The 12,072-nt window shown below is 42.4% G+C and overlaps 1 protein-coding gene across 1 annotated transcript in view; it reads right to left on the bottom strand.

The window, feature by feature from the left end:
• The window catches only part of LOC147905614 (O-fucosyltransferase 6-like), a 49,463-nt gene that overhangs the window by 18,212 nt on the left and 19,179 nt on the right, over positions 1–12,072 (bottom strand). Inside the window, exons 6-9 of the mRNA XM_087380950.1 lie at positions 7,447–7,633; positions 1,881–2,062; positions 1,526–1,628; positions 1,092–1,423 (exon numbers count right to left, since the gene is read on the bottom strand). Coding sequence (XP_087237076.1) covers positions 1,092–1,423; positions 1,526–1,628; positions 1,881–2,062; positions 7,447–7,633 — 804 coding nt within the window. The remainder of the gene's footprint in view (positions 1–1,091; positions 1,424–1,525; positions 1,629–1,880; positions 2,063–7,446; positions 7,634–12,072) is intronic.

The following is a 12,072-nucleotide window of genomic DNA, read 5'->3' as shown; positions in this document are numbered from 1 at the left end:
AGTTGTCGGTGAAGAGCCTTACACTCACCATTGTACCCCCTATTACAAATTTACATGGCACGAACCCTAAAGGCAGTGGACAGTTAGAACGTGTGGTGTACACGAAGGCATGAAGGGTAGCTTCGTGCAATGATCGGCTAATCAACGCAGTCCGGTCCTCTAGGAGGGGTATATAGTCAATATAGGTGAGTAGAGTGTAGAGCCGTGCAGAGTATATGGGTGAGAGGCTGTGGTCAAAGTGTATGTCGTGATAGGTAGTGGAGGTGGGTGATGTGGTGAGTGGTACAGCAAGGCGGGGAGTGGTGATATTGAAGAAGAGATGTATGATCAGCCCCAGGTGGTGGTGGTGAAATGCAGAAGTCTGTGATGTGTGATGTGAAGGCAGGGGATCCCAAGATATAATCAACTACGCTAGACCCCCCTCCATACGGAAAGCAAGTGAAGCCGCTGGAGGAGGGCCATCGCTCAAGACCATTATAGATAACGAGTGCCGTACCTAGATCCAGTAATGCATGTCCATAAGAAATGATAGGAGCCCGTCTATCAGCAGACACTCATGACATGTCAGCATCAGCAAGATCTATGTCAGGAAGTAAAACAGCATTCTCTCGAAAATCCAGTAGTGGCACCTGACATGCTCCTGTCCTCGCATCGAAGTCCCCCACTAGGAGAACATCTCCGCGGCTCGAGAAATCCATGATATCATGTCAAAGGGATGTATATTGTGATGTCTCGGCCTCCTCCCGTACTACCCTGGCGAAGTGTGAAGTCTCTGGTGGGAAGTAGCAGATCGCTATGAAGAAATTACGGCGGGTGATGTGTCATAGTCGGATCCAAAGAAACCTTGAATGTTCAGAAAGGGAGGAGGGAAGAAGAAAAGGAAGACAGAGAAAAGGGAAGGAACGGCGCGGGGTGTGCGCGCACATTGTCAATTAATCAATTTATTATCTTCACTTTTCCACTTAATCAATTGTCAAATAAATACTCTATATTTGTCCCAAAAGGAAAGAAAAGAAAACACAAAAGTTTGTATATGTTATGTAGCAAGTGTATTGGACTTTTAGAAACTCAATACTAGAAAGAGCACAAACCTGCGGCCTGCAAGGATGCGTGCCATATTGCCGTTATTATTTGTGACAAAAACATCACTTTCGTCACAAACAATATAGTCGATTGCTGCCATACGTGAAGAGTACATAGAATATGGCCGCAGCTCTTCTTTACTTGCAATTGAATCTTTAGTGTACAAATTTGGAAATAGTTGCTTTAGAGAAGCCAAACTATTGTTCCCCCCATACACCTCCCCAGATGCGACATAGAGATGAGAATCACTGCCAAATCCTAGGGCCCGCAGCATTAATCCAACCTCCTCTGGTGTAAGCGGGCATTTCCCATTTCGCCGCTCTAAATCTGGACTTCGTTGCTGGTAATTCAAGTCAAACAGTTTTGAGACTCGTTCATTAATTGTATATTATAGTAAGCATGGTACATATACACGTCACAATCATTGATGGGACTCACTTACATGTAGAGTCTTCCAACGCTTGCGAATCAAGCCCAATTCTTTTCTTTCCCTTTCACCACCTCCATAATAACAGCCAGAAAATGCCAGCATGTCAGGCTCGAATCTGCAAAATCATTGCTCACGAATTCAAAAGTCTTTGACAAACAGGTAATAAGTAATCTCACAAACAAGCATAAAAACCACAAATCAGGGGAAGTCTCCATTCTACAAAACAATGATGAAGTCAGGTAGCAAGAGCAAACTCACCCATCCCAATACAATACATATCCAAATATGGTCAGCTATGTTATTACAACTCCAAACTTAATTACCATGACATTAAACATAAAGATAGTTAATTGTGACTAAAGTATACCTGAGATGTAGTGCAATATATCGACCAGCCCTTTGCCTTAACCTCTCCACCAATGTCTCACCCATTGTTTTGATAGCTGGAGTAAAGCGCAAGGCATCATAATTTACCCTACAACGAACTTTTTGCAGATTATCCTCAAGCTTATTTGAGAGCCTATAATCAAATTTAGTTAGTTGAATTGCCTGCAAGAAATCAAGTTCAAATATTTTAGATAAGTTTCAGTTTCAAACAAACAGGGGCATCTTCTGGTTAGGATCAAAACAAGACAAAACAAAAGAATTTGCCTTGGGCGCTGAACTTAAAGGTGTCTCATATTAAACTGTAAAAAATGCAATATGACCTACATACAAGAAATCTCCGAAGTCTAGAAGCATGAAACAGAAAGAGAAGACATGGAACACTAATATGAGCCACAATTAAAAGTCTCTACGTTGTACTGCAAATGTACAAATCTGACAATTTCTTGACAACACCAAAAGCTAACTTGAAGAAACAGTTAAACAATATCCAGAGTTAAAACTCCCAAGCTCTCCTATTTACATATGAGGCTGCTCAAATCTACTTAAAATAGCCCTAACCAACCTAAAGTTTTGTAGCAAACATGTAGTTGGGTGCAGATGTGTAAATGACTGAGCTGCAACACAAGTGCAGAGATGCGATTTGAGTGATGCAAGTACACAAGCAATGAGTTTTAACCAGCCACAGGGTATCTCTTATAGCTAAGCCCTATGTGTCAAAGATTACAGCTGTTCAAGAAGGAAGCTTGCTCCTTCTAAAGGGGTAAAGACTGGAGAGATGGGGTGGAAAGAGGTAGGCTGTTGCTCTTCTCCCTGAGCCTATGCTAAGGCCATGGGTGCTCTTTTCTGATGGCTGAAGACTGCACCTGCTGATCCCTGGAATGAAGAAATGGCAGACCTTTTATAGGCTGGATCTTCCCCCTGCTACTGGCCAACTGACAGCCTGTCCTGGGCCAACTGGACACAATCACTGCTCTTGGGCAGGCTAAGGTTTCAATCCAACCACCTCCTGCATGTCTCTATCTCCTCCTAACAAATCAAGAAGTCCTTTCAATGTCATAAAGACTACACTGCTAGTCAATGGAGTGGGAAACATCTGAAAGCGCAGTCTCCAAAATCAATTGCTTTTTGTAAAAAGATCACTTTCTTAAAACATGAGTCGACCTAAAAACAAACACCAATAAAAGTAATCAGATAATCCAATATTGAATGTTAGCAGGCTTTAAATAAATTAATGAAACATAATACTAAAGCCACTCAAAATAGACCAGTCAAGCCCACCACTCGCATACATGGTTGCTGGCTAAGAAAGGCCTGGACAAGAACATAAAGAAACAAGACTTAAAAGCACCTGCTCTCATTTCCATGTATGCCTTCCCTAACTGTGCTCTTGACAGAGTGCATAGTTAGCTTAGGCTCTGAACTCATTGCATAGTTAGCTTAGGCTCTTAAACTCTTGCAAGCCTTCATATAACGTGACAGTCCTACATCTTCCATGGATATCCATTTCCATTTTTAAATCCTTTGTTATTATTACTTTGTCCAAAGGCTTATTGATCATTAGTGTGAGTTATTTTCACAAGACTGCACATGCCAGTAGGCATCATCTTTACCCGATCCAATGACCGGTCAGCATTAGTCCAGAAATGTCTCTTTGCATGGTTGTCACTGCATTCTTTTACACCATCTTTGCTATGGTGGTGGCACGATCTTCCAGAAATCTGTGCTTTCACAAATCTTTCATTGCTCTTTGTGCTACTGCTAATAGAGTTGATGTAAGCAATTCTGATGCTAGCTCATTGAATCCTCAAGCTCTTGCATTGTTCAGACATCAGCCTCTTGCTGCTGTCCATTTATTTCTATACCTGTGACTCACATTCTAGCCAATTGGAAGCCACACGTCTTCTGTTTCTTGAACACACGTGCAGGTCTTTGAGTACCTGCTACCTATTTTTATTCACCTGTGCGATTTTGTCTACACCTAGAATCCAGGTAGTGGACTTCTTGCTGCAATTTTGCTACGTCTTGCAAGTTCCAAGCGAGAGCTTACATGTGGACATTACTTGGGTGTGGAACTTGCACCAGATTTCCCTCTATGCAAATCCATAGGGTATTTGCAAATTTTATGGATCCACGACTCTTCAAAGGTGAAATGTTGACGAGACTGCACCAAGATGATCCACAATTTTGTCCTGGACTGAATTGTGACTTCCACCTGGAATCGTTTAGGGTTAAATGTTGCTGTGCTTTGGAATTTGCAGAAATTCTGGTTGAAAGCGATTGTTGACTTTGTCACAAAGCCAATGGATGCAACACTCAAGCATACTATTGTTGAAGCCAGATCAAATAATAGTTAAGGAATGGAAAGAAAATGAGTTACAAGAAATTGCAATCGAACACTCATCCAAATCGCTAAAAGCCAGACAAGGCTTAGATTCTCTTGATATGGTCAGCTATTTGCTCTAAAAGTTAAGAATTGATTTGAATGGCAAAAGTTAAAAATATGATCAAGGCTTTAAAACTCATCTATGATGAGCTTGTATCAGTTCGATATATGCCCACATAAAAGTTCTTGCTATGCTAGAGTTGAATTACCTCATTAAGCTCTTATCATTAAATAAAAGCTTTGTTGCTTAAGTGGAGGTCGAGCATGGATATTTAACAAAGATGACAACAAAATATCTACAAGCATGAGGAGAAGAGTCATCTTAAAGACAGATTAAAGGGGAACGGAAGAAGACAGCACCCAAGACAAAGCAAGATTTTTAGAGCCCTTTCTGGGAGAGAATGCGGAAAATAGAGTTGGGGTGACAAACATCAAAATTGGCAAAGCAACTCATTCTTAAAACTTGCAAATGGAATTCCTTATGCATAACAAGGAGGGCACTTTTCAATGACGCATTACAAATGGGCTCTTTATCAACATAAGATAAGTACATTCAGCCCCTACACAAGTCCAATGAACCCATGGACCCATCCTACTAGACGACCATTATGATGGGTCACATGATAACCCAGATGACCAAAGAAGTTTTTGGTAGTGTGCTTGCATTCATGTAGCTTCCCGAAGGCCACCCTATTAGGCCACATCTTTATTCTCAGGGGCAAAATAAAAGATACATTGTTGTTTTTTGGTTTTAAGAAGGTTTTTGATTCACGTGACTAAGACTTTGTTCATGATCCCTTTGCTTGTGTAGGATCACTTACTGGTTGTGATGAGACTCTTGGCTTTGTTCATCTTCAAGTACAAGTTAGGGAAGTACAAGTTAGGGAAGATTTAGTTAGCTACTTCCTTTCGACCAAAACTCTAGGGAGTGCACAAGGGTGGCAAAGCACTGTACGTGGATTCTGGGGAGGATTTGATCATGTCCCGAGGGCTTTGCTTCTCTACAAATTGCAATGTTTGAGGACTCTATAGGGCAACATAGGGACTAATATGGCCTTATATGAGATTGTGTAAAGCCTTAGCAATGTGATAGGATATTTATTTATTTTAAGACTCTATTCTCTCTGGGCTTTTGATGTTTGAATGGGAGTCATGGATGTCTAAGCATGGAAGGGTATTCTTCAAATTCCTATGCTAGCCTTGCTCTATAGTGATGATATATGGTACATTCACACTTGATTTCAAAATCTCTTCTTCTCTAAACATGTTGCATGCACACTTAGATTCAAATATGTCTTGAGAAGAGTCTAAGAGAGGGGAGAAGAAAGACTCACAGCAAGGGACCTCAGGGAGGGGGACAGCTCCTAAATTAGGGAGAGGAGCTGCAAAGGAATGGTGAGCCAACCCTTTCTTCATATAGCCCCAAGTGAGGGCTGCCCCCCCTCCCTCCCCCACCCCCGAACTAGGGCAAAGATTCCCACTGACACATTTAGGGGCTGGAATGTCTGAGTTTGGCAGATGGACTTGGCTTTGGTGGACTATGGCCCAAGGCAACTTTCCTTTTCCAGTTTTGGTGGATTGTGGAAAATTGGGCTACGGCCCAACTTCCAAGGCAACGTTCCTTTCCAGTTTTGGTGCATTGTGGGGAATTTTCTCAAAAGTTCGTGGGCTCTATGGACACTTGGTCCATGAGGATGTCAATTTTGCCATGTCATGGGGTTCATGTGCCTGTCCATGCCATGTGTCATTTTGCTGATGTGGCAGTGACCACATGTCAATTTCAGATTGAAATAACAGTAACTGCGATGCATTATCTTTGGCTGGTGTGGCATTCCATGCACTTATGGCACACAGCAGTCAATCCCACGTGCTATTCTTGTCTGATGTGGCAATCCATGCAACATGTTGTGCCATGTCACTAATTGCATGTGGGTGTCTTGCCATGTGTCATGCCACATGTCTCTTTTGACATATGACTGTCTTGCACTGTCTAGATTTTGCCATGTGCTGAAAATAATGTACTAAGGTTATTATCCACTTTAATTCATCAAAACTAAAGAGAACTTGAACAATGTTTACTTATTCTATATTTATCTTATTTTAATTCTGTTTTCACCATGGTTTTCCTCGTGATAAACCTATTTTAATGGTGCTGGACAGAGACTACTGGTTTTTCTAAATTTTGATTTTTGAAATCCTAACAAGAATTATTTTTTGTTCTGCGACATGACAAATGGGTCCCTTCACATCAACCCCATCATTAGACAAAAAATTGAATCGTAGACGTTTTAGTGCTAGACAGAGACTACTAGTTTTCCTAAATTTTGATTTTTGAAATCCTAACAAGAATTCTTTTTCGTTCTGCGACATGACAGATGGGTCCCTTCACATCAACCACATCATTAGACAAAAAAATGAATCGTAGACGTTTTAGTGCTAGACAAAGACTACTAGTTTTTCTAAATTTTAATTTTTGAAATCCTGACAAGAATTCTTTTTCATTCTGCGACATGACAAATGGGTTCCTTCACATCAACCACATCATTAGACAAAAAAATGAATCCGTTCATACCATATCAAATATCATACAGCTGTCTGAATTTTATATACCTAGATGAAGCTAGGAACATTCCCAAACTCATCACGCATAGCAAGGACTAGCTACTATGACATCCCCACTGACGTCATCAGCGCCCAACAGTGGGGGTAGACCATAGTATAAAAACATGCTCTCACACATACAAATCCACACACCCACGCATGCTTGAGCATCCATTTATACAAAGTCTTCGTACTCAATTTCTGTCGGCACTCCGAAGGTGAAGGGCAGACTCAGCCATGATGAAGGCTAGCACTAAAGGAGAAGGCTAATCAAAAAGTAGTCCAAAATCTCCTCATTCAAGGTACGACTGCTTGTGAAGTTGTCTGAATTTTAAGTTGCTTACATAGTAACAACCACCTTTTTATTAAGTGGTAGCAACAAAAACACACTTTTAGTGGAATACATATAAAAATTTGATAATAGCCTGTTGAAACTTGTATGACAACAAGGAGCAATTGTGGGGTACTTCAAGTTGTTAGGCATGCATATTCTTTAATGAAAGATGTCACACGCACTGAATGACAAAAAAAATTCCAAACTTTTCAATCTCAGAATGCAAACCTTCTTTCGTTGTAAGAGGGGCAACACTCTACTCGTGAAATATTCCGGCATACATTTCCTCGGTACACGCATTGAGTAAACCCTTTCTTCAAGGTTTGCCAATTGTGGTGGGAATTCTTTTATGATCAATACATATGGGGCAAGTGTGGCAATGAACCAGTCTACGTCGAAAATGTCACTAAAGTTGCTGCAAACCCAAGTTTAAACCAGTGAGAACATTGAAAAACCAGAACATCCTTACCTTTTTTTTCTTGGAAAACTTGTACCTAGAGAACAAACAATTTGCTCAAAGAAGACATATCCCTAAACTCACAAGTTGCAACAAAAACCAAAAAACAACCATGACTGTAAACTGCAAGATGAGTTTGTGTGTTTCATTATGTAGCAAGACTAACTAATTGTTTACACATTATAAATAGACGAGTTCATAAATTTTCAAGGTTCACTCAACCGTATTTAAATAAAGTGATCCTATACAAGTTCAAGCCTAAATTAGCACCTTTGATCACTACCCAAAGATATGATCTCAAATAGATTCACAATTACCATGGTTGAAAGCTTGGTTACATGCTAACACTAAAGTACATTTACATGCAATGGTAATCCATGTTTTCGCAAGGAACAAAATGATCCACTAGGATCACACAAGCAAAAAAGGCGCAAATACAAGATCAAATCTAAGATAAAGCTAGCAATAGAACTCAGAGTAATGAAAAATGTAAAGATTTGGAGACTTCATCACATATAAGATTCACGTGCAACTTAGTAAAATAATCCTCCACTCTAAATACAAGAATTCCATTGATCTACACAAGCTCCCGAACAAGCTCCAAATGGAAGAGGGTGGTGTTAGTGGCATCCATAAGTGACTAATTGAGTACTAATTATCACATTTGGATGCCTCATGTACACAAGATAGCAACACAGTACTCTCTTCGAGGCCTTGCCACACGAACACCTTAAGGAATACACTCGACCCACTTAATTATAGGTTCTTTGATCAAATAGGTTTTCTCAATACCATAGCACGTCCCAAATTTAATGAGCAGAATGTTCAATAGTTCCTCCTCATTCCGACGAATGAAATCTAGTTTCTTCCTACATACCAGTCTACGATACTCACGTAGCATCTCTGGTTCGCTCAAATGGCTGTTTTTGGCTTCGAATCTGAGCTGATGGTGTAAAGCCTTACACTCTTCATCGTACCAATTATTACAAGGTATGGTCCCAGGAGGTGGTGGGCGAGTGGAGCGAGTGGTGTGAGGGAAAGCATGGAGGGCAACCTCGTGTAGTGAGTGAGTGATCAAGGCAGCTCGGTCCTCTAAGAGGGGTATGAAGTCAATGTACGCAAGGAGTATATATAGATGGCCAGAGTAGGCAGGTGAGTGGTCACGATCGAAGCGTATATCATGGTATGAGAAGTAAGAACTCAGTAGGGTGGAAGGTGCTGTGCAACGATGGAGAGTGGAGACGCTAAAGAAAAGGTAAGTGTGATCAGCCCCTGGGGGAGAGGTGCTACAGTGAAATCATTGATGCGTGAAGTGAAGGCAAGCAATCCCATGATGTAATCAACAACGCTAGAGCCCCCCCCCATGTGGGAAGCATGTGAAGCCACCTGAGGTGGGCCATCTGTCGAGACCATTATAGATAATGAGATCATGCATCCTGCCAAGGTCTAGTAGATCATGTCCATAAGATGTGACTGGCCCTCGTCTGTCAGCTGAAACCCGTATCACAACTACATCCTCAAGGTCAACGTCTGGCAGTAGAATGGAATCATCCCCGAAGTCAAGAAGTGGTACCTGACGGGTGCCTGTCCTTGCATTGAAGTCTCCAACTAGGAGGACTTCTTTGCGGCTCGAGAAATCAACAATGAACTGATATAGGGCTGCAAATGGAGATGCCTCAGTCTCATCCCGGATATCTCTCGCAAAGTGGGAGCTCTCGAGAGGGAAGTAGCATACTGCAACAAACAGATCCTAGCTGTCCATGTGTCGAATCCGAATCCAAAGAAATTTGGAATGGGTATCTCTTGGCTCTATCGAAATGGTTTCCGAAAGGGTGGATCTGTAGAGAACTGCTACCCCTCCTGATCCACGTACCCCCCCTATGTCCCTAGTCTCATCTCTGTAGACAGACTCCCACGTGTACCCACTGACTATTGGCAGGGGACGCTCTGGGCTCTAATGTGTCTCCGTGTAAAAGACTATGTCGCGGCCTATATAGGATTCCAACAAATTTCCTGATTCTAACCATAAGGTACCATTATAGTTCCAAATGGTGTAGGGTAGGGTCTCGGAGATCTGAGTCTCATAGACCCCGCCTCCCTAAGCGGAAGGGGGGGGAGGGGGATGCCCGACGGGGACCTGTAAGAAGTCGTCCACCATCCCTAACTACTTCCCCTCCTTACATGCCTGATCACACTGCTGCAACAGAGAGCGCCTCTCCTCAACCTGTAGAGGGGTGAGGTCCTCATCCATGGAGATCACTGGCTAATCTCGTAGTACTAACATGCATTGTAAAACCGAAAGTCGAGACTTGAGCATCATGAAACCGTATGATCAGGGGCTGCTCTCGGTTGGGGTCTCTCCCCACCCTCGATCCCATGCTCATCTACACCCAACGTAGTGGCCACGAAAGCTGTCACATCTGACATTGGCGTAGCTTCAATGCCTGGGATCCCACGGACTCTGATGTTGAGAGCCTTACTAGCTCTCTGCTGCTGCTCCATGAGGGTAGCCGAAACGATGGCCCTTGCAGGTTCCCGCTTGGCTACGTCGACCCACCTGGAAGTCTCCTCGATCACAAATTGCATGCTCACAATCTGGGCCTCCACTACCAGTGTACTCCTTGTAATTGTACGAGTAGAGGAGAACTCCTTCCTGAGCTGAACCATGTCCTACCTCAACACCCGGATGATATTGGCCTACTCTTGGATATGGCGAGCTTGCTCCTGAACCACTCTAGCCAAGTCCTGAGTGAGCCTAGCCTGCTCCTGGGCGTAGAGTGTGAACTCCACCTCCCTGACCCGTATACTATGTACCTTCGTGAGTAAAGTCTCCCATAGGGCCCCAAATTAGTGTTTCCTAATTTCAAGAGATTAAAGAGGGATGTGAGGCAATGGTATATTGAGGTGGAGGCTCGGGGTGGAGGGCTGGCAAGCATGTAGAGAGCCTATATTAGCTCTTCCTCTTTCACTAAGGAGCACCCAAACCATCCTCTACCCCCCCCCCCTCCTCTGGGTCCCCTTAACCCATTCTTGATTCTCCTCCCTATGGGACCTACCCAAACAAACTAGACATGGTTTGAGAGACATAATCCCACTGTACGGTATCAAATGCCTTTGCCACATCCACCTGCATGACCAAAACATCTTGAGCTGAATATTTAGCATATTCCATTGCGATGAGAGTATTGGAGATATTATCATGTATATTCCTTCTTGGAACAAAACCATATTGCCTGGGATAAAGACCATCATGAAGAATATCCTTTATCCAATGAACCAACATTTTAGCAATAAGTTTATATATAACAGGCATCAAACTGATGGGCCTCCAGTCAGCCATAGTCTCACATAGGAGTTTTTTGGGGCACAAGCTTGACCAGACCATGCTTCCAGGCTGAAGGAAGATGTTGATGCTGCCAGGCTACATTAATGAGCTTCAAGATTGAACCCTTCAATTCAGCCCAGAAGGCTACAAAAAATTCAACCGTCAAACAATCCCAGCCAAGGGATTTATGTTTACCCAAATGTTTGAGAGAATCATCCAATTCAATATCTGAAAAAGACACTTCCAACAATGAAGCTTTTGGCAAAGAAACAATAGGAGAGACAAGATCAATAAATTTGCTCCGAGCCAATTCAACCTGAGGAGTAGAAAAGAATGTTGATTATGCTCTTACACACACACAACATCTAAATGAGTTGTATTTATATATAGTACCAAAGGAGCCTCCATTTATTCGGGTTGCAAAGGCCCTGTATATTGTAAGAGACACATTTAAGAGAAGCACGCATGAAAATATGTACAAGAAATGAGTAGTCCTCAGAAAGAAAAGGAGGCATCACGCCTCTGCCATTGCCTCAGGGTCTTGCTGAGCCTCAGAATCCAATTCCCTGACCAGATCATCTTCTTTACAAAGCGGAATACCCTTCTTGACTGCATTAACCCATGCCTTTGAGATGGGGCTATCAAAAGAGGTAGATGGTTGACCAAGAGAAGGAGCAGAAGCATCCCAAATTAACACCCTCAATCTCAACAGCAATAGAAGGAGGGGTTGGTCTATCAGTATCCCATAAGATGCAAAAGCGATTTTTATTACCTGTGGAACGAGGGGGACATATCACTTGTCCCAATGTCATTGCTAAGCCAGAAAGCTCCGTTCTCATGATATCTGGAAAATCAACCACTTCAGCCCATACAAGGCAATGGTGCTTGATGAGATTCTAATAGTCCTTATTAGGAGACCAAGGCATGATGTGCACCATCTGACAGCCAAAAAATAAAGGGGACATTTCCAACATCTTTTGTTTTGTCAAGGCATCCAAGAGATGAACTTCATAAAATCCTCGGGAGGCAAAATAAACTCCTTCCACATAGCAGCCACCTAAGAGGGAATTTA

The sequence above is a fragment of the Dipteris shenzhenensis genome, chromosome 1 (assembly GCF_047967505.1).
Source record: "Dipteris shenzhenensis isolate YYH24624 ecotype China chromosome 1, Dip_SZ_1.0, whole genome shotgun sequence".
In the NCBI taxonomy this organism is placed as follows: domain Eukaryota; kingdom Viridiplantae; phylum Streptophyta; class Polypodiopsida; order Gleicheniales; family Dipteridaceae; genus Dipteris; species Dipteris shenzhenensis.
Note: the sequence above shows the minus strand (reverse complement) of the source record. Positions and strands in the feature narration are given on the sequence as shown.